General features: G+C 39.8%; 1 protein-coding gene across 2 annotated transcripts in view; it reads left to right on the forward strand.

The window, feature by feature from the left end:
* The window catches only part of Bmp2k (BMP2 inducible kinase), a 96818-nt gene that overhangs the window by 66610 nt on the left and 8862 nt on the right, over window positions 1-21346 (forward strand). Inside the window, exons 13-15 of one of the 2 annotated variants that reach the window (XM_021650053.2) lie at window positions 269-447; window positions 3711-3868; window positions 10182-10292. In XM_021650053.2, the coding sequence (XP_021505728.1) occupies window positions 269-447; window positions 3711-3868; window positions 10182-10292 (448 nt within the window). The remainder of the gene's footprint in view (window positions 1-268; window positions 448-3710; window positions 3869-10181; window positions 10293-21346) is intronic. The other variant, XM_021650055.2, reaches the window with a different exon arrangement.

Raw genomic sequence — 21346 nt, forward strand, 5'->3', positions numbered from 1 at the left:
CCTCCATGTGTCCTTGCGCCCTTGACACTCCTCTATACACACACATGCACACAAGCTAAAAAGTTACTTAATTGACACTGTTTTTTGAAGGCAGACATGTATTCTCAAGCAGTCTGCAATTAAACTCTTGTATCTGAATGTGGCACATTGTAACTGATGACACTGTTTATAAGAGTGCTTGTAACCGTTGGTCATGTACCTCTTTCATTCAGCGAGTATCTGTGGAGTAAAAGTGAGACATGCCTGTGTGTTGTCTCTCTCGTTTCAGATGCAGCAGTATCAGCAGGCTTTCTTGCAGCAGCAGATGCTCGCTCACCACCAGCAGCCTCAACAGCAGGCATCACCTGAGTATCTCACCTCCCCTCAAGAGTTCTCACCAGCCTTACTTTCCTCATCACTTTCAGCTCAGGTTGGAACCATAGTGGACTCCTCTTACAGTGCCAACAGGCAAGTGTTTTCTTAGAGAGTGCAAAGGGACTTCTTGCTTTCCACTACCATCTGGCAATTCTGCCAGTTACTATTTGCATACAAAGTTTAGTCACATCTAAGGACACTTAGGCTGAGAATTTTATTGGTGTGCACATAATAGCAAAATCTTAGAAAGCAACTTTAGTAGTTGAAAATAAATGATCCTTGTGACATGTTAACTGTTTCTACTTATGTGCTCCTACTACCTTTTAGTTAGCTCAACTATTCATGTTTGTATAATTTGGTTTAGTTTACACTGGGACAAATGTGTGAAGTATAACATACACAGCAAACTGTCCAGATATATTGGTTAGAATTATTGTAGGGGTACTTTCAGTGGGTAATCATTACAATAAATTGAATAACTTTGGCACAAAGTTTCTCACATTTGGACGTTAGTAAATATTTTCAGATCTTGGAATTAAGAGTCAGTGTTAAAGGGTTTGTAGGTAGCTTGGTAAAGTGTTTTTCACACACGCATGAAGACCTAAATTTGAGCTCCAGGTTCTATTTAAAAACCAAGGCTTGATGGCACAGCACCGTGATCTCAGCCGTGTAGCCAGTGACAGAAGGATCCCCAGCCAACCAACAGCCTGTTGACAGGCATCAGGCCATAAGAGGCCCAGTAGCAAGAACCAGTGGGCAGTCTGTGGGGAGTAACACTGGGGCGGGTCCCCTTTCCTCCTCGTGTATACACCAGCATGCACAAGGACACAGGCATACAAAGACACTGCCCAAGAAACAGGAAGGAAAATTAGAACAGCAAATAATCAAAATTTAGGTAGTCATACTCTGCAACAGTAGCACGGACCCTTTCATCCCGGTTTCCATGGTCAGTGGTCAGTACTCAACTCTGTCTGTGCACGCTTGTACTTCCAGAAGCTGGTGAGCTTTCAGAAGTGTAAAGGATACGTAAGTCAGTAGCCCTAAAAATTAGTGATCAGTGTGTCAGCCTCTTCAGTGTCTGTCATCGTTGTGATATCAGCTCTCACTGTGTAGCCTGGGCTGTTCTGGAACTTGCTGGTAGACGAGGCCGGCCTCAGACTCAGAGCTCTACCTGCCTTAGCCTCCCGAGAGCTGGGATTAAAGGCATGTGTCACTGTGTCCAGCTCTCATCAATATCTTAAAGTTAAATAATACAAAGAAGAAAATTATCATCGATGAGTGTTTTGTGTGCATGTATGTGTGTTCACCATGTGGGTACCTTGTGCACAGTAAGGCCAAAAGAGAGCACCAGTACCCCAGAAGTGGAGTCACAGATGGTGTAAGCCATCGTGAGGGGTCTAGGAACTGAAACCAGATTCTCTGCAAGAGTAGGAAGTGCTCTTTGTCACTGCTGTCTCTCCAGTATCCCTGTGCTGTTTTTAATAGTGAAAATTATTGTCTCCTTAATTTGTTCAAAATACTCTTAATTATTTATAGTCATTTAAATCAAATGCCATTTAAAGAAACACAATGTGGCAAAGTAATTGTGACTACAGTAAGAAAATTAAGTAAGAAAATTAGGGCTTAGGCTTCATTGTTTTGGGGGAGAAGTGTAAACAGTTTAACTCCGTTATCCCAGCCTAGTGCACTAGGAGGTGCCGTATCCCGGGCCTTAACTTAACGTGTTTTTAAGTTGTGGGTTAAGGTGACACTCTGTTACTAGTGTGCCAAGAACAATCTCTGAATTCATCCCAGGAACAGGAGGAGAATGATTCAGATAGGAAGCCAGACAGTGTGAAAAGCGCTCCTTAAGTTTTCCCATCTGCTGTGTGTTTTAAGGACTCTGCAAGTCCTAAACATTTTGAAATAGAAATGGGATTCTGCCACATGAAGGTAGATTTATGACTTGGCCATACCCACATTTTATTGACTGAGTAAGTCTATGCAGTTGTAGACAAACTACTCTTTATTTTCCTTTTTGTGTGCTCTAGCCTTCACTAATTACTTAAACATTCTTATTTTGGCTGAAATATGCCAAGTAGGCCTGGATTTAAGAATTAAAAGGACGCCCTTTGCCCCCCGTTTTCATTTTTACAACCCATGTGTTGGGAATGACACTTAGAGATGAGCCAAGGCTTACACAGTTAAGATATTCCATGGGTGAGTCTTTGCCCACTATCAATCTCTTGGACCCACATTGTGAAAGAAACCTGATAACTTTGTTTTGCTGCCTCATTTTTGTGTTGTGCCTTCTGGTTGGGTTGATGGAGGTACCTAGGCACTCTTGGGTTGATATCCTTGTATTTTATCTGAAAAACTACCAGGCCTATTAGATAAATTCCATAGAAGCAGTGGACTCAAGCCCAGGACCATAGATACCTTCGCCACCATGGGTGATGGAGTATATGTGTACAAAATAACTCTCATTTAACTTTGCCTGTTTATAAAGCAACACTAGCAGGTCATCTGTTTTTGTTAGTTCAGGTAGGGTGTCTTAATCAGGGTTTTATTACTGTGAAGAGACACCAAGTCCACAGCAACTCTTGTAAAGGCAAACATTTAATTGGGGCTGGCCTTCAGTTTCAGAGTTTCAGTCCATGATTATCATGTTGGGAAGCATGACAGTGTCCAGGCAGACATGGTGCTGGAGAAGGAGCTGAGAGTTCTGCATCTTGATCCTCAGGCAGCAGGATACTGTGTGGCACACTGGATGTAGCTTGAGCATAGGAGACCTCAAAGCCTGCCCCACAGTGACACACTTACTTCAACAAAGCCACACCTACTCCAACAAGGCCACGCCTCCTAATAGTTCCCTTCCCTATGGGCCAAGCATTCAAACACATGATTCTGTGGGGGCCATCCCTATTCAAACCACCACACAGAGAGTATAATTTTCAAAAGGAAAATTATTGTGGTTTTAGAGTGAAATGGTTATTGATCATCACTTTAGGGTTTGTTAACTTTGAGAATAAAAACTAATATTTAGCAACTGCCTGTTTTTTGTTTGTTTTGTTTTACATATATTGAATTATTTACTCTCTTCAGTAGCCCCAAAAGTTTATGCTGTGTTCCTCTCCTGTGGACTAGAATGCAGTGGGGCTAGCTGAGGAAGGAGCACACTGGTGTGCTGTTCACACCATGACTGTGCAGATGTCCATATTGTGGGCCTGGTCTGTCCAGCCTGGACTCTCAATCTGCCGTCTTCACTCCAGGTCTTATCCCAAGAGCTCTTGAAGTGTAAAGTGGGGCACTGAAAAGCCTTCTTAATTGCAATGTCATCCTTGTCATTCATTCATTCTCTTTCCTCTTTCAATTAGGTCAGTTGCTGAGAAAGAGGCAGTTGCAAATTTTACAAATCAGAAGTCCATCAGTCACCCTCCTGACATGTCAGGGTGGAATCCTTTTGGAGAAGACAATTTTTCCAAATTAACAGAAGAGGAGCTGTTGGACAGAGAATTTGACCTTCTAAGATCAAGTAAGGGACACTTGAAGGCTTATTTTGCTTCACAGTAAAGTAACAGCTCTATATAGTTCAAGGCCAAAGACTGTATGAGGTGGTGTAAAAAATTCTTTTTGTACATTTGAGAGAAAAATTCAGGCCACTTTTTTTCATATACTATTAAGCTGTGTTGTGTCATATGCTAGAAATTAGTTGCGTGATAGTAGCTAATAAACTCAAGATTGCTGATATCTTAACCCTTAAAATCTCCTTGCCTATGGATGTGCAATTCATAACATCTTGAAAACATGGAAAATTAATGTTCAGGTAGAGAAGACATCATCAGTACCTTGCCTTACTAGTCACTCTGCAGCTCGTGCACACTTAGGAGAAGGTCTTGTGGGTCTGAGACACCCTTGAACAAGCCCAGAGAAAACAGGGGCTACATTACGTTAATGTTTTGTCATGCCCTTTGAATGAGTGGCGATGGGAAGGGGCTGCTTTGTTGCTCTGATGCGGCCAAAGTTAAATCTTTTTCCACTTTAAATCTGATATCTCAATATTTTTACCTGGAATCGTTACCTTTTCTCAAACTACCTAATATATATGCCAAGCCTTGCCACGTGTGTTTTAGAAGTGATCTTTTTTCGAACAACGTGGGTTTTTTTGAGGAGGTTTGCAGAATAAGAGCAAGAAGCTCATTTTATGGAAAATATGGAAGATTTTCTAGTTTCTGAGGCTTGTATATGTATGTGTATATGTTTGTATATAGTATGTGTATGTATATATATGCACATGTATGTGTGTGTGTGTATACACATGTACTTGGTATTTCTCTGTTTTGCATAGGAAGAGAATGGCCTAGTAAATAACTCTCAGCTTCTAATTTCTATTTTATTTAGCTAGCTAGCTTTATGAACATATTTAGTAAATAAAATGCTTTGTCTCAATTAGTGTGTATTTTATGTAAAACTCACAGATCACCTGCATTCATGTAAGGGATTCCTGTAAGGCATTCATGTTTGCCATCTAAATTTGTGTTTTGCATATTGGTGATTAAATGTAAATATAAAAATGAATTTTAAGCCCCTGATATATATTTGTTAACTTTGATAAAAATCTATCTTACCTCATATTAAAAAATGTGTTTAAATCACAAAATTTTTGTTTGGTGTTTTTCCTGGAGTTTATGTTAAGTAGCTCCAGATGCATGGTTTTAAAAAGAGGATGTAAATGGTCTCGTTTGCAGAGTAGGAAAGGGAGATATAGAAGGTAGCTAAGGAATTATAATTTATAAGATTATTTTAGTTTTTTAGTGTGTGCATGCACACGCATGTACATGTGTGTGCATGCCTGTGGAGGGCTGAAGTTAATAGTCATCTCTGGGCCCTGTCACCTTATCATTTGAGGAAGAGTCTCTCAGATGAACCCACAAATGAAAAAATACGGTTTTTCTAGTTGTCTTGTCTGGAGCCTCCCTTCTCTGCCTGCTGGTCACTGACAGGTGGCCGCCATGCGTGCCTGTCCACACTGGGGTCTGGATTCTCTCCTCACGTTGCTGCAGCTACACCGGGGTAGTTCAGAAGCAGGAGGTGTCAGCTTTGATGCACTCTGACAAGGGTCTGCTAAATAAATACTTTCAGTTAAAACCATTTTTTTTTTTTTTTCTCAAAAAGTCAAGAGCTAGGTAAAGGATTTTATTATTTTGTGTCTTCTAAAACGTGCTGTTTGTCTGGTATCGGTGGGAACTGTATGTGGACTTGGCTGCATGTGTAATTTTGCCTTTTACAATTTTGGAATAACTGTTTTCAAGTTTGAAGATAGGAAACACCAGTGACTCGCAGATGCACTTGTGTATCTGCTTTAAAGGCCACTGAGACTGCATCCCAGTGCATTGTAGAGGATGTCAGGTCTCACATGAAGGCCAGGAGCCTGGACTGGGAGTGGCCACTGTCATTCGCAAACCACCCAGATGGCCCCGAGCAGTGGTGTCACTACCATGGGGCTTCCTCATTCACCCAAGCATGTAGCCTCAGAAAACTCAAGTTTTAATCCCTGGGATGGCAGCTCAGTGAGACCGTCAGTCTCATCCCCTGGTGATTCTAAACTGGCATACACGGAGCTGCCTGTTAGGGGCGCTAAATGGAGTAATTGTCTCAAGGCAAGGAACGAGAGTCATCACCCTCATCTTGAGATACATAGCTGGCATTTTGAAATTATACTTAAATCACCAGGTTTCTTGGTAAATGAAACAAATCAGAGTCAAGGGCACACAACACTGCCCCCTGATAGGCAGAGGACAGTGGGGAAGCAGGTGAAAGGCATTCTGTTTTCTTAACATTGAGTGTATTGGATGGAATGGCGCTTTTTGGGAATATTTATAAATTGATAATGTACTTCAGAAACGGTTCCTTTTATAGTCTTCCTTAGCTGTAATAGTCATCTTTGATATCTCTTTAGAATAGCAATAGTGTATCTTACCTTTGGTTTGTATGGTAGAGTTTAAATCATTCTGATAGGCAAGGGCTTGGTGAGAGTCGATAGCTGTTCAGTATTGCTTGGTTCTTCTGTCCCCAAAGGCGTTTTCCAAAATGAAGAAATAGATTGTTGATACTTGTGAAATACCACCTAGTTTACTTGTACATTTCTCTCTTGACACACATACTTATTAACAGTTTTCCAGAGCAGTTTGTAAAAGCACACATGTTTGGCTAATGAAATGCTTTCTTGGGGGAGACCGGGCATCTCTCTTCCTGTGGCTCTTGAGAACACACTGTCCCTCTGAGAAGTGATAAACTGTTGCAGAGTGGCCACAGTCAGAGCTGCATTGCCCATTCAGCATTTTCCTGTTAAAGTAACATGTGGTTATGTGTTCAATAAGAAAAAGATAATGTTGTCTAAAAACATGCATTACTTGTGTGCTTCATAAAGGAAGCAATTTTAAAGTAATAGCAACATTTTTGAGATACTAAAACTAAAATATTAGTAATTGATAATATTTTATAGTGATCGTTAAGAAAATAACTGATTACCTGTAAAAGTCATTTCACACATAAAATAAATGATTGTTGCTATAACTTTCAGTGTAAATGAATGTAATTTATGCCTCAGAATCTTTTCTGGTTCTTTCTTAATATCAATACATTAAACCAAGATTAAGTATTAGTAATAAAGTTTGTCCTAGTCATTTTTTTTTAATTAAGTTTGTGTCTCATTGTCTTTTGTGTCCAGATTTAGTATGTAAGTCTAGAGGTCATGATATTTAATGTGTTAAACAGTAATTGGAATACCACATGTTTGGGGAAATCTCAACCTGCATTTGGTTAGATAGCTATATACTTATAACTTTTAATGAAGAACAATGGAAGGTTCATTGGTGGACAAATAGATTTCCTCTTTTGTTTAAAATTTCGTCAAAATTACTAAAAGGAGTACCAGAAACCCAAAGATTGGTTGTTTTGCAATTTTACTGAGTATATCGTGTATTTTTGAAGACGCAATAAAACAGTGATAAATGTCAGGGTCTCTAATGAGTCTATGGTAATGTCTTGGCAGCACCCTTTGCTCATTCCGACCTGGCACAGGGTCTTTAATGCAGAGTAACACTTTTTCATGCGCATTCGACTGACACTGATGGCTGGTATGCGTGAACACTAACTTTTAGAGCCTTATTTATTAACCGTTAGTCTTTGTCTGAGGCCATTATCCATTCAGTCTACACACTTAAAATGCTTTTAGAGTATAGCAATTACGTGGTGATGTTACGGAAAGTATTTTGTTTTTGGAATTTTAAAATCCTACGGTTTTTTTTCATTATTTATCTCAATTAAACATTTTGAAAATAATCTCTCTTTACTTTCCAGCACAATTCTTTTGTAAAGCAGGATGAGGCAAATTTCTTATGTTAAATTCAGGCTCTGTTCTAATTAAGAGAAAACCATTCACTTGAAACTGGTATTTACCACAGGCCAGGGGTGACCACCAGGTCTTTAAAGTGCAGCTCCACATTAAGCATTTTGTTTTTATTTCCATGTAATTGATTGTATAATAAATTAATGTGTATTTTGTGTTCTGTGTTCTGAGATCCAGATTATGTGAATTTTAGACATCTTAAGTGGTTTAAAAAAATATTTCCTTAAAAATCGATTCTGTGTTTTGTGGAATAATAGAACGTGGTCATTTTGTTATAAATATGCTGGCTTGTGTTTGAAAATAATTGAGTAAATGTGTTTTTTTATACAACATCTCCTGTATCTCCTGTATCTTTCCTCAGGGAGACCTCGGTATAACAATTAGCTTACTCCCCGATGGAGTGCTGTTTATGTGTTTACCACAGTTGGCTTGATGGTTGAGAATAATACACCAAATGCAAAAGGATTCACAAAATGTAGTGGTGATTTTACACTTTTGTAGTCTGGGGAGCCATGGATATGATAGTGTTTTGTAAATTTGGAGAATACATTAAAAGAGAGGTTCCCAAGTTTACACTTGGAGATTTTGATTCATTCTGTCTGTGGACTAGGGGGAGTACTAGCTCCATGTGAGACTCCTGGCAAGATGCAGATGTTTAAGGAGGCTGTTCCTAATTCAGACTTAAGCCCTTATGTATACTCTGTCTTGATATTTTGGAATTGCTCATCTCAGATACTGCTTTTGTGGCTGTCACATGGGTTAGCCTCGCTTTTTCTTTTTTCTTTTGCACTTTGTTTCTAGTCTTTGTGTGTTTATGTGTGTGTGTGTGTGTGGGGGGGTTCTTTGTTTAGCCTCGGCTGTCCTGGACCTCACTCTATAGAACAGGCTGGCTCAAACTCACAGAGATCCACCTGCCTCTGCCTCCTGAGTGCTGGAATTACATGCTTGCACCACTGCACCCAGCTTGTTTCTAGTCTTAACATGACAGATCTAGAGGATGTCTAGAAGGCTGAGGATGTCTAGGGAGACCTTGACAGAATGTATAATATCTGGTTTATAGTTACCCTGAGAGGGTCTTAGGAGCCCTTCGAGTCCTTCCTGTGTCTTTGTTGCTTCCCACCACAATAAACTGGAACCCTCCCCATAAGTGGTCATTTTTGTTTATCCAGGAAAACATTATGGAACTAGCTCTTTAATAGGTGCTTTAACAGTAGAGTACGGAAAAAATGTCCAGTATATTCATTGTCAGAAATTTCAGTTCTGGTTGGATTCTTTCTCCCTACCTATCCTCTAGTCCCTTAAAGTTTAATTGAGCACAACATAATTTACTCATCAAAAGAATTCTTGGAAACAAGCTAGCATGAATATGGATTTGATTTTTTTTTTTAATGACTATGGAAGGAGGTCTACTGGAAATGCCTAAAATCTCTTTCGTCATATGTTTCAAGAATATAATTGATAGCTAAAAATCAGGAAAGAGACATTGTACAAAAAAAAATCAGAAAGTTCTGGTTGGTATGTAAGAACCCCAGTGAAGACAGCTTAAGCATAGGGAATATAGCTATGGCCAGAGAGTGGAGGTTCTTTCTCAAACACAGCTGTGGTCTGTGATGTTCTTCCTTCTGTCTTCATCCTCAGCTACCAATGGTAGGTTTCTGTACTCTGTAACTAGTTGACTGACAGTTTGTCACAGCTCATCCGTTATGTTTTTTTCTCCACACTACATTTTCTTCTATAGTGTATTAGTTTTCAAACTTACTGTATACATTTTTTACTGTCTATTACTTGTTTGTTTTTCATATAAGCTACACGAAGATAGGTCATCTTTATCTTGTTTGCTCCTTCATTCCAGTTGCTTTAAACAGTGCTATGTGCTTGGTGTATGCTAAATACTCAAATGTTTGCTGAATGAATAAATACAATTTATTTGTGGGGTGACTGTGTGTTTGTGTTGATGGTACAGATCGTTAGGAGAAGTGAATGATGTGAAATGGAATGAATTCTTTTTCTGACTATTGAGAGATTGAATTTACCAATTTTATTAATGAATAACCATCTACAATACTTTTTTCTATAGTTTTATTTTTTTTGGTGGAAGTCTGCTAAATATGCCTTTGTAAAAAGCAGTTAAAACTGAAGTTGAGTATGTCACAAAATATAGATAGCTGGTATTAAGTGAACCAAATTAATTTATTAAGTAAATTGTGTTTAATGTAACCTAGCACTGATTAATATCTGTAACTTGCTTTTGTAGCAATAACTACATACTCACCTTAGGACAGTGCCTCAGTTCTTATAAGAACAGGGTTGTGATTGATAGTTTTCAAAAAGACTATTGCTTTAGTTTTTACTTTGATTTATACTGTATACACTTTTCATTTAAAACCGTCTTTATATTTTATGTTATTTTTGTTCTGTTTGGTCTTATTTTTTGCAGACAGGCTCGAGGAGAGCGCACCCTCAGATAAGAATGTAGACCCACTCTCTGCGCCGCATAACCACCCTCCGGAAGACCCTTTTGGTTCTGTCCCTTTCATTTCTCACTCAGGCAAGTTCCATGTGTGGCATCGCTGTCCTTGAAACACACAAGAAAAAAAAAAGCAGCAAAATCATTAATTTAAAGAAGTAAGAAATGGACATTAGGTACAGAAAGTAGAAAAAAGAAAGGTGTGTTAATGATTAGCCATCATGGTCCTCCGAATGTTTGACCTACAGTGCCGTATGTTTGCCAGTGTGGGGAAATGCTGATTCCCACCGTGGAAACCTAATTATTTTCACCAGTTACTGGGTTCTATTTATTTTTAAAAAATCATACATGAAAATATCTCCTATATTTAAAGTATATTTAAAATAGTTTTATACTTAGCTTTTGCTTAAAAATCTAATGTTTTGCTAGCGTATACATGCTTTCTTATCATTGTCTTAATGATTGTGTATTTGACATACCACTTACTGCTTTTCTCATGTTCATTCTTTTGATTTAGGTTCAGAAGTTAATGCTATCCACTATGTAAAATTGTTATTATTAATCTCAAAGTAATTTTGTAATACAGAACACATAGCAAGATTGTTTCCAGTTGCTGTCACATTCCATATTCCATCCTTTGCTGTCTTTGAAGACAGTCTCTTTCTTCACATTTTTGCTTGCTCCTCTTTCATTGTTAACTTCATGGATGACGTAATGTCCATAGCAGAAGCAGTTAGCTGATGGCGTGTCTACTCAGCTGACCTGTGTGGTCCCTCATACTGCTAACACAAGTCAAAAATGTGTTATTTTTCTTTAATTGTATTTCAGAAATGCTCATCACTCTTCAGAATTCTTAGGACTTGAGATACTGATGTAGAAAGCAGTTTCAGTGCTGCTGTTGTTGTTGTTTTTCCCTTCAGCTGGAGTCCATTACCCTTTCTAGGTTTGCACATACCCATGTGAACTGTTTCTGAGGAATCCTGGGAGAGTGAGCCTGAAAGTCAGGAATGGAGAGCATCTCAACTGACAGCTCTTTTCAGCACTCACACTTGTTTTCCCCTCCCCTCCCCTCCCCTCCCCTCCCCTCCCCTCCCTTCCCCCCTTCCCTCCCCTCCCCTCCCTTCCCCCTTCCCTCCCCTCCCCTCCCTTCCCCCCTCCCCTCCCCTTCCCTCCCTTCCCCCTCTCTCTCTGCTCCCTTCTTCCCCTCCTCTGCCTCTTCCCCTTCCTCCTGCTCCTTCTCCTCCTCTCTCTCTGTTCCCTCCTCCTCTCCTTCCCTTCTCTTCCTCTTCTTTCTCCTCCTCCCTCTCTCTGCTCCCTTCTCCCTCACTGCCTCAGAAAACCTGCTGCAGTTGATTGCCTAAACTGACTCTCAGTTGATATTTGGGTGAAAAAAATAATTCCAAGTTGCATATTTTTTTTCTGTGATTTTTATTTTATTTTATTTTATTTTATTTAGGTGGGTATGTGGTCTCAGTATGTAGCCCAAGCTGCCTTCACACTTAAGATCCTCGTGTCTAAGCTTCTCGGGGGCTAGGGTTTCTATTGGAGTTTAGAGGTTCTGTTTCACTTGTTCTGCCTTCTCTGGTTGTTGAGAAGAATGAAGCCATGTGATAACTGATCTGTGTGGCCTCTGACCCTGCCCCCTTTTCTCCTTAGACACGTTTAGCATCTTAACTACGAGTCTTCAAGATATTTTATCCTGTTGTAGATTTTTACTTTAATTTTTCATTACCCTGGAGACCTAGTACGTCTTTTTAGCCTGAAATATGTATTTTCTTGTGTCTTTTTTTTTTTTTGTAAATGTAAAAGTATATTGTGTACTGTGGATTGATCTTTTAGTTTGAAATATTTGCAATGATGCTGTCCATTTGCATCTTAGAAATTTCCTGTTGCCTATTATTTCTAATTGCAAGTGCCAGCATATTTCTTGGATGCGGTGTATTTTCATTTCTGGGGATGCTTTGTAGTTTTGCATATTTTTGTTATGAGTTTGTTTGTCCTTCAGTTTAAGAATGTCAGCAAATGAATGCCAGTCTGTCACTTTCTCACAGTAGGTAGTAGTAGGTGGTAGAACTTGAAGGACAGAAAGAATTCTGCTTATGAGATGGAGTATTTCCTAGGCTGGCAGAGTTGTCTAACTTCATACAGAGGACTGAGTGAGGAACAGCATGGAAAGTGGGGAGGACAGAGGTTTGAAGCAGCTGCCAACCTGGGACTCCTCAGCTATAGCTCTACCATAAAGTACTTTAGCTTAAAAAATATTGCTGGTTCAGTTTTTCAAAAGATTTTTGCCTTTTAAAGGCTATAATGTTGGCTTCGGTTCCTTCTGTGTCATTTTCATATTTTATTTTAGCCTTAGAAGCATGCTAGGGGTGCTGTGTCCTACAGGGCTTAGTGTCTGAGCCACAGGTCTTCCCTTAAAAGACTTCCATCTGGGAAGCCAGCTGGGCTTCAGATTTTCTTAGGGATAAGTTTTTAAGTACATTCTTCATGTTGTTGATACATGTACTCAAGGACATACTTCATTTTGTTGGTACATATGATGCTGTTTCATATATGCATGTAAATTTTGAAATTGTGTCTTCCACCCCGAGAAGTTTTTGCCCATTTCATGTAAGACACTGGGCATTACTGATGCTTTTCCTGACGCGCCCGAATCATCTGTCTAAAATCTTATAGGTGTTCCTTTTGTACTTTCCTTTTTTACTTTCTAGTGTATGTTTCCTCCATTTGACTTGCTCAGACTTTGAGGCAGGTCAGCTGTATAATTTCCTAGAGTGATCGTTGACTTTATCTGTTCTTTTTATTCATTGATTAGGTTACAATCTTCCTCTGTACTCATTTGTGTAGCCTCTCAAGCAAGGCTTATACACAAGGCTTTGTACTTTTCCCATCAGTGTTGGGATTGGAGCCCAGAGCCTTGCACATTCTAGGCTTGTGGTCTGTTGCTGAAGCTCATCTGTCATACAGTGCTCCTTTTAGATGTATTTTTATTTTGTGTATGTGATGGTGAGGGCCACTCATAATGGAGGTCAGAGGATACCTGTGCGAGCTGCTCCCTTCTTTCTACTGTGAGCATTCCGGGAACTGAACTCAGATTGTCAGGCCCAGTCACAAGTGCCCTTTTCCTGCTAAGATGTTTTGCAGGCCCCACACTGACGTGCTTAAAGTACAAGTACTTGCCTTACAAATTTCTTTTTAAGCGCTGCTATTTTAGCATATACATTTTCAGATGCTGTCACTCACTTAAAATGTTTCTAGTTTCTCACACATTCTAATGTATTTTGATTGAAGGTTAAAATTCCAGATACTTGAATTGATTAATTAGCTGGTGTTTAAGACATGGTCTTGTTATGTAACCCAGGCCATCCTGGAACTCTCAAAGATCTGCCTCCAGAGTCTTAGGATTAAGGGAGTATACATTACCATGTCTGTCGAGACTGTATTAAAAAAAAAAAAAAAGTTGAAGATTCCCTTAGAGTAAATGGTAATACAATAATGAAATAACAGACCCTCTTTCTTTGGATGGAGGAAGACAGGATTTTGATGGTAGCACCACCCATCCTCCTCCTGTGCTTCAGCTTCCTGAGTGGTGAGTGACAGGGGTGCACCACTGTGACTGGCTGTGAGCCTTGGCAAGGAGAGTTCTATCTTTAGAGGAAAAAGGGAAAGTAAGTAAGCTAGGATATGATGATGGAGATTTAGCTCAGATGTGCTTATATATAACATTATTAAAATTGTTTACACAGTGAACGGACCATATTATTGTCAAACATTGTTTATTTGCATAAAATTGTTTTTCTCATATGTAAATTATAAATAATAATAATACATTAATATTATTAATATTAAAATTGCCCTTAACAAATCAGGACATCTTCTTACAGTCAAAATTCTGCCATTTATTTTCCTCACAATTTATGATTCTCCTGTCAGTATCAAACATGCTCTCTGCATCCAGTGAGACAGTGATCAAATTACAGCATCAGTCCATGTATCAGAGCCTGGTGGCACATTCTGTGATCTCAGCATCCAGGAAGCTAAAGCAGGGCATTCTAAATTGAAGGCTTGTACAGGCCACATAGCAAGGCCCTATCTGAGAAGCAAACAAAACCCTTAGGCATAATACTAACTTTCTGGTTCTTTTTCTTCTTCCAGGACATTGTTCCCAGCAGGTTTTAAAACATAGGAAATGTGACTCTGTGAGTTAATTATAGTGCAGATTGTCCTGTTAATCAGACACAACTTCTGGAACATATAAAAAGGTTATTGAAATTCTGAAATTATATTTGAAGGTTTTTCACAAATGGCCATATTAAGTCATTGAAGTTTTAGATTTCTTGCTTTGCAGTTCATTCTTAATTGGGTCCAAGTTTAATAAAACTTGGGTCTGAAGGTTGGTCTGTCTTGTAAGGTAGTGAGGTAGGTAGTTCCTTTAGAGTCAGTTTATGATTCTTGAGGGTCAGGAGTTTTTTCTGTTCAAGATGTTAGCAATATTAATTATCATATATTCAATTCTCTTGTATGTTCTATGGAAACACCTCAGAGGGTGCTGGTCAGAGGGTTTAAGTCACATAATTCGTAAGCTGGAAACCAGTTCTAATGCTGAACTGGTGATAAACAGTAGCACAAATAGTGGTAACCAGTTCTAAACAAAACAAAAGACACCCTGTACCATGAGTCACGTTATGAAGCGGCCGGTTTGATGGCCTCTTGTGTTTAGAAACAGTGCTCACAGATTGCATGGTTCTCCTCTTGCATTTGGTCTCTCTGCCTGGCCTGTCTTCAGAGCAGTAGTGCAGATTCTGATAAAACCTTTTCCTAATCCACTAATCCTGAGGCCTAACATGATAAATTGCTGGGAAATGATGGCAGGCAGTATGCTACCAATTCACAGTATGCCTTAAAGCTCTCCTTCCCTGAACGATGAGACGACAGACGGCATGTAATTACAATAGCAGTTCAAGCCATTTATCCTCTATAATCTGATAGTAAAGAAAAGAGCATTGAAACAAAATTTCCTTGACACTGGAAGCTTCTTACATGATTAAAAGTGTGCCAACTGTTTGCCCTTTGAGCGGAAACCCAATGAGAAGAGTTGCAGTGTAGATAGAATGTGGCAAACATACTTCTCTCCCTGAGGAGGGGACTTACTCAGCAGTGTGGCTCTTTGGTATAGTTTATGAATTCAAGCTATACTTGCAGGATTTATTTAAAATAGTGACATATTAACCAAGACCTCATTTTTTAAATGAAGTATTTAAGAGAATACTGTAATAGCTGTATGGTAATCTAGCCAAATTAATTCTGTGTTGGATGTCACCTTCAAATTTGGATTTGGTATTGGAATTCTCATTTAGATTGTGTAAGACTGTATCTTTGAAAACTGAACACCTAGGAATTGTCTTTTGTGTTCTTACATTCTTTTGGTGAATTTCTGTTCTTGCATCTGTTTGGTGAGCTAAGCTTGTTTTCAGTATGCCCCCTTCCCCAGCAATTCTTGCTTCTGTCACTCACTGTCAGATCTAATGACAGAAAAAGCATGGAGATTTCAGAATGATAGAGGAGCACAGTGTCTCACAGGTTGCTCAGGTGATAATCTTTGAAATCCAGTACTGTCCTCAAACACCTTGTTGAAACAGTAACAAGGACCAATATGGTGGTCTAACTTTACTCTGCTCTGGCATGTACTCATAGGGGGCAGAGAGGAAGCAGGCCAGCTTCTGGTTGTACTTAGTAGTGCATTGGTAGGCTATACTGAACTTTGCCTGGGGACTCTACACCACTGGTTGTTTGATTTTATAATTTACAGGCAGAGTTCGAAGGTGGTGTCTGCTGCAGGAGAAATCACTGTGGCTTTATTATACGTGGCTCTGAACTTTGGTTATCAAATTTCTTCCTCGTGTGTAAAGAGAGATTGAACTAAATCTCTAGAAATCCCTTGCTATTGGAAGATTTCAGGATATAGTTGAAGTTATGGAGCATGGTTACAAAATAGTGTGTAGAGATGTAAGAGAAAGCCCAGAACTGAAATTTGAGTGATAGTCGGATAAGAAGGCACGATGGCCCGTTGACATGGAAAGTTTTGAAGATGTGGTTAAGATGGAAAAGGAAAAAGAAATCTCTAGCAAAGATAATGGCAACTCTTGTGGACTGTCATTCTAGTGTTGTGGGTACCCATGAGTGGTTACAACATGGAGAGCTGATGGCACTGCATTGGCTGCTCGCAATACTGCTTTCTTGAACCTTTCTCTCAGAGTACTGTCGCAAGTGTGAGGTCACACTGAACTTTGTGTGGTGACACACAAAGTTTGTGTTTAGTCAGGAACGGTAATAGTCACCCTTTACTGAAACCTGCAAGTGCCTGCTGTGACTGCTGTCCACAGTCTCTGTGCATCTTCACTTTAATCCCTAAGAAAAGGTGTGAGACTGATGCTGTCCTTTTACAGGTAAAAATAAATCACTGGACAGTGAAAAGCTCTAAGTGGTAAGTTGTCACAGGGCACTTTCATTTTGTGCCTTCTACTGATGAAGAGGACTTATGTTGTACATTTTTAATGCAGACACTAGATAGTTGTTCCATTTCTTTAGTAAATGCTCCTTATGTTGCTGAGGTCATGAGTAATTGACACATTCCGTCCCTGACAGCAGCTGCATTTTGCAGTGTTGAGTATGAGGTGTGTGAAGTGAGCAAAGGTTCTTGTCAGGAGTTTGTGTATGTGCTTATTCTCTTGACTTCCGCTCAGTGCTATTTTCCTGGATCTAACATGTTTTATGCTACTCTAAACTACAGTTTCCATGCAGGATACTTTCATAAACTAGATAAGAGCTTTAACACTTCAAAACTTATGACCATTGCTGTTCTTACTAACTTACCCAAATCTGCATTGCTAGATAGTCAGCACATTCTCAGGCTTTTGTTCTGAGTGAACTTGCACTGTTTCTGAGATTCAAACCCAGCTTGACACAATGATGACATGCTCTTATTCTGACAGGGGGATCAGTATGTGGATTGTGTCCAGAGCCCACTCTGGTCCAAGTGCTTCTGAAGTAGGGCCCTTCAGGGCAAAGCCTCCAGTTTTGAAATGGTCTGGACTCTGGAGCATTAGTACTTAGGGAATCCCTGAAGTCTTGGACACTAATGGAAGCTGGTGGTTTGACCTGGTACTAAAGGCCAAGGATTCATCTTTGAATCCATTGTTGAACTTCTGAAAATGTTCTTTTTTAAAAGTAGGAACGACTTTCCTACTTGGGATCTGAGCTAATTAAAAAATTTATTCATGTGTTTTTTACCTAAATGTGGAATATATTAATGTTATTTACTATTTTGAATTTTTTCACTATAAGTCTATTTAATATGTTTCGACTTATTTTGAACTCAAAACAACTTAATATGTTTTACTTATTTTCTTATTTGGGAGACAGTATTTGAAATAATAGCTCTCAAATGATTGTTTTGCTGATTTTATTAATAAATATCAGCTGCTCATACAGATTTCCCCCTGCCATTTGCTTATTAAACCTCTACATGTTATGTTATGTTGCTTTACTGTCACTGATTGAAAAGCCCGAGTGCTTCAGCTTGTGGTTCGAGGGCAGGAAACAGGGATAAAGAATGGCTAGTGAGTAGGCACTTCTCACCACCGCTCTGCTGTGTCAGAGAAAGTTAGGCCCAAGTAAGCTCACCGGCTCGGCCTGTGAGACCAAATCCGCCTGCTACGTTGGTTACTCTTGTGGCAGAGAGAAGATCCATGCTGTAAGGGTGTCCGTGCTGTGATGAATCTAGGACATACTGTGAGTGTTAACACTTCCTGCACCCACCCCCAAAACAGCTGTTTTCACATTAACAGTACAAATCTCAGGAGATTACAATGACAGGAGATACTGAAAATTCACAGCAGCATATTTGGGCTATACTCTTGGGAAATTAACTTTAGCAGTGAGATTATCCTGATTAAATTTCATAATAAATCAAATATGTATTGTTTAATCTAACAACTGGGAAGAAGCAATCTGTTCCCAGAAGCAAATAATAGAAATATCTGAGTCATTTTCCTGATTCCATATTTATTTCAGCATCTCAGTTTTTCTCTCTTTTTCTTTTCTTTTTTAATTTGATGAATGCATTTAGGCAAAGAAATGGTTCATGTATGTTGAGGGCAAATTTTAGCCAGAAGTCATTATGTAGTTGTAACTATATTATTTATAACTAAGGTACTGTATGTCACACAGTTTTAGCGAGCTTGAAGTGTCATTTAGGGGTGGGGGCTGTTTTTGTGCCTATGGCTAGGGCTAAAAGCTCTAAGATGTGTCTGGCTCTCTGCCATTGGACTAAAAGTACTAAAAGAAGATGCACCTGTTCTGGGCACACTCGTATTACACACTAAACAAACAACAATGTGTGTAGCATGACACTGTATTGGGTTTTTTTTTTTTTTTTTGGGTAGAAAGAATGGTTTATTGGTGATCAAATTGCCAAGACAGTTGGGGACACGAAAGAGATAAGCAAAATAACAGAAAATCCAGCAGACTTTATGTCATAGTCAGCAAGGTCTTTGAGCCGACACAGGCTTCTCAGCTTGACAGAAATGCTTAATTTAAACCTCTGTGTACCCAATAACAATCCTTCTGTTTACCCAGTTAGAGTCCTTCTGTTTAAGACATTGTCACTAGCCTGGTGGCACATGCCTGTAATTTCAACACTTGAAATATGAAGGCTAAAGAATCAGAAGTTTAAGGTCATCCTTGGCTGTAGAGCAAGTTGAAACCAACCTGGGATGCGTGAGATTCCATCTTTTTTTTTTTTTTTTTTTTTTTCCAATGCAGTTTATTCAGGAACCTTGAACAATCCTCGGACCCTGGGGAAAGCCAGCCCACAGCTTAAATAGCCTCTGGGTAGCCAACCCCAGCGTGCCACGTGGGCAATGTAGATAGGTCCACATACATGGAAGCAAGCCAGATCCTCGGCCTTAGCCAAATGTGGAGTTGTTCTTGACAGAGAGCACTCACCATCGGGAAGGTGGAAGGCGGAAACCAGCTCCATCTTTAAGGCATAGCATTCCGCAGCTCTCTACAGTTCTCCCTTTTTGTTTTAGATGCATCAGGCAAGAGTAGAGGTCTGATCTCTGATATTAGAAATAAATTGGGACTTTGTACAGATGTTCATTTAGGTGTCATCCCCCCAAAGAGCATCAGACCCGTCCGATACCTTTTTCTCAGAGGCGGGACCTGGGGCATCAACCCGCATGCAATCAGACATGCTCTTCTCTGGGTCGAAAGCGGCTGACCCTAAGTGCAGTGCTTAGCCTTGCATCCTGAGTGTATCATTATAGCTTTTTATGGTATCCAACCATGCTTGGGGAGAATGTCCTGCTTCAATGGCTGTAAAGGCCTGAATGATCATGGCTGCATCACACTGTTGTGAGACTCTAATCTTGCATATATACCACAGGCAAACCAAGGAGACCAACACCAGAAGGCCTGCTAGCACTCCCATGCCCGCCCATTCCTTCAGATGATTCATGGCTGCAGCAATCCATGTTGATAATCCTGTGGCTAGTCCTGTGTCCACTCTGGTAGAATTTACTGTGACAATGGCCACTCTCAGCTGCTCCATCGTAGTATCGAATTCTCCAGTCCAATTACCTAAAATATAGCTCGACAATTGTTTAGACAGATTTGCAGCACAGGAAAAATTCTCATGTTGTATGCTAGTGACACTAAGTCCAGCATACTTTCATTGACAGCCACGTTGAGCGATTTGCCATAGGGTATCAATTTGCTCCTGCAAGAGGTCAATCCTCTGATTGAACACCATCAAGCTTCCTTTTAGTACAACTTCCTTTATGTACAACTAAGGCATGAGCTACATTGGCTAAATGATTATTCAGGGTCTGAGCAGTCTGCCCAGTATGACTCATGGCTAATGCCTTGGTGGTAGCTCCAACAGCCGCCAATGAGATGGTAGTAACAATGGTGGCTGTAGTTCCAAGATGTATTGGGGGTTTTAATTCTCTGTACAGAGATAATTTAAGGTACTCAGGAAGAAGTAGTAGGCTATGGATATATTCCATTTTTTATAAGACACATGAGTGTCAGGATTTGAGTATCTGTGGGTGGTAGCAGCACCTCCAAAGCCAAGGGGTAGTCGAACTAATTTTATTTTTGTAAAAATCTCTTATTTCAGATCTTAAAATAATTTCATAGTAAAGAAAAGGTTGAGTGGCTGGGCTGCTGTAGAAAGTAAAACCTAGGATTTCTGTAACCTGCAGCTGGCACTGCTGTTCCTCAGCAGGTAGCACTAGAGATCTGACTTCGTGAGCTTGTGTTGCCTTGGTAACATGGACACTGCTGTTGTCCTTTATGTGTTTACAGACAGTCTCATTAATGATCTTGACTCAGCTTACAAAGGAGCAGGCACTGGGGGAATGGAGAACCATTTAAAAAATGTGTGCAGATTCTGAGAACAGAGGATGTAAAGGGATTTTGAGAAACACTTTATTGTTGCTTTGGTTTTTGTGAAGGAAAGAGACTGTAGTAAAATCCCCATCTTCACAAGCCAGGTCCAGAGTTGGCATGCGTGGTAGAGTATGGCTTTTTCTGCTCATTTTGAAAGCATGTCTTTCCTACTTGTTACATTTTGTTCTCACGTACAGATATTTAATGATGAGATGTAGTTTCTAGGATTACAAATGCACCCTGGGTGGGTGGATATACTTTTGCTCGTTTGCTTGTTTTTGATCAGTTCTCAAGTAGACCTGCGTTGTTTGTTGTTGGTGTTTGTTAAGCCAAGAGTTGCTTCTTTCTGTCTTGCTTCTTCACAGGTTCCCTCTCACTTAGATTCAGCCATGGAGCCTACAAGTTAGTAGAAGGTGGTAGAGGATGGTGGGGAAGTACTCTAATTTTCTTCTTGTTGCAGATGATGACAAAGAGTTCATTCAGCGAAAGGCACTGCTGGTACCCTTCCTCCATTAAGATCTCTTTTTTATTGTGTATGGGTCTTTGGGCTACATGAGTGTCTGGTGCACATGTATTCAGTAATCAAGGATGCTGGAATAGGACATGACATTCTTCAACTTGTGAGTCTCCATCTAGGTGGTGGGAATTGAACCCAGGTCCTTTGGAAGAGCAGACAG

The sequence above is a fragment of the Meriones unguiculatus genome, chromosome 3, assembly GCF_030254825.1.
Source record: "Meriones unguiculatus strain TT.TT164.6M chromosome 3, Bangor_MerUng_6.1, whole genome shotgun sequence".
Lineage (NCBI taxonomy): Eukaryota > Metazoa > Chordata > Mammalia > Rodentia > Muridae > Meriones > Meriones unguiculatus.